At 59.3% G+C, this 1,058-nt stretch overlaps 1 protein-coding gene across 2 annotated transcripts in view; it reads left to right on the top strand.

The window, feature by feature from the left end:
* KALRN (kalirin RhoGEF kinase) overlaps window positions 1–1,058 on the top strand; it is a 588,759-nt gene that overhangs the window by 471,416 nt on the left and 116,285 nt on the right. Inside the window, exon 1 of one of the 2 annotated variants that reach the window (XM_007449685.1) lies at window positions 899–983. The exons of the other annotated variant lie outside the window; for it this stretch is intronic. Within the exon in view, the coding sequence (XP_007449747.1) occupies window positions 899–983 (85 nt within the window). Of the gene's footprint in view, window positions 1–898; window positions 984–1,058 lie in introns of those variants that run through there. 2 annotated transcript variants of the gene reach the window in all.

Raw genomic sequence — 1,058 nt, 5'->3', positions numbered from 1 at the left:
GGCATGTGGGATCTTCCCGGACCGGGGCACGAACCCACGTCCCCTGCATCGGTAGGCGGACTCTCAACCACTGCGCCACCAGGGAAGCCCTGGGAATTCTTTTTCCTTCTTTTATTTTTTAAATGAGGAAACTGAAGATCAAAAAAGTGAAATGACTCACCTAAGGTCAGACAGCTACTAGGTGACAAAACAGCTTTGAACTTCCGTCTTATGGTTTCTTTCCAATACTGAGCTTTCCCACAACATCATTACCACCCCGGAGCCGATAAAAAGGGGAGGCACAATTATTATTAGCTTTAAATATTAAAAAGAAGGAACGAAAAGCGTAGGTGAAGGTGTTTTCAACACAGAGGGGGCTCTCCATGTTCGGAGGCTGAGGAGAAGGAGGGGGTGAACCTGTCAGAGAAAAAGCACTGCTGAGTCTCGAACCTTCTAAATCTGCTTCTCTCCCATCTCTTTGGCCTCATCGGATTGCGGATTTTAAGCCACAGCTGATTGTGGCGGCCTTTGAGGAGAGGAAGCTGCACTAAAGGAGAAGCACCTGTTTTGCGCCTGTTTTGTGTACGCTCCTCCTCCCCTCGCGTGCCCCGTGCCGGCGGCCAGAGCGGCCTTGCAGAAGGCTCTGGGCCACGCTGCCGGCGGGACTCGGGCAAACGGCTGGACTTTGGAACTCCGCCCCCAGCACCGCCCTCCCCGCCGGCCCCTCCCCTTCTCCCCAAGGTGGCCCTGGCTCCCAGAAAGTCGAAGTCGTTGCCGCGGTGCAGGAGAGGAGGGCGGGAAGGGACAGCCGAGGTTGCGAGCTGGCTCCGGGGCCGCGGGGCCGCGGTGGCCTGCCTGCTGCGCTCCCACAGCGGCGGGCACCCCGGGCCATGCGGGAGCGCTGGGGCCGCGCGGCAGCATGAAGGGCGGCGACCGCGCGTACACCCGAGGTCCCTCTTTGGGGTGGCTCTTGGCGAAGTGCTGCTGTTGCTTCCCGTGCAGAGGTGAGTGGCTGTCGGTGCTGCGCCTTCTTTTTAGGCAGAGACCGGGCAAGCTGAGTGTGGGGTGGCGGGGTCGGG

This window comes from Lipotes vexillifer, unplaced genomic scaffold, assembly GCF_000442215.2.
Source record: "Lipotes vexillifer unplaced genomic scaffold, Lipotes_vexillifer_v1.1 scaffold1378, whole genome shotgun sequence".
NCBI classification, from domain to species: domain Eukaryota; kingdom Metazoa; phylum Chordata; class Mammalia; order Artiodactyla; family Lipotidae; genus Lipotes; species Lipotes vexillifer.
The sequence above is the reverse complement of the archived record's forward strand: the minus strand, read 5'-3'. Positions and strand labels throughout refer to the sequence as shown.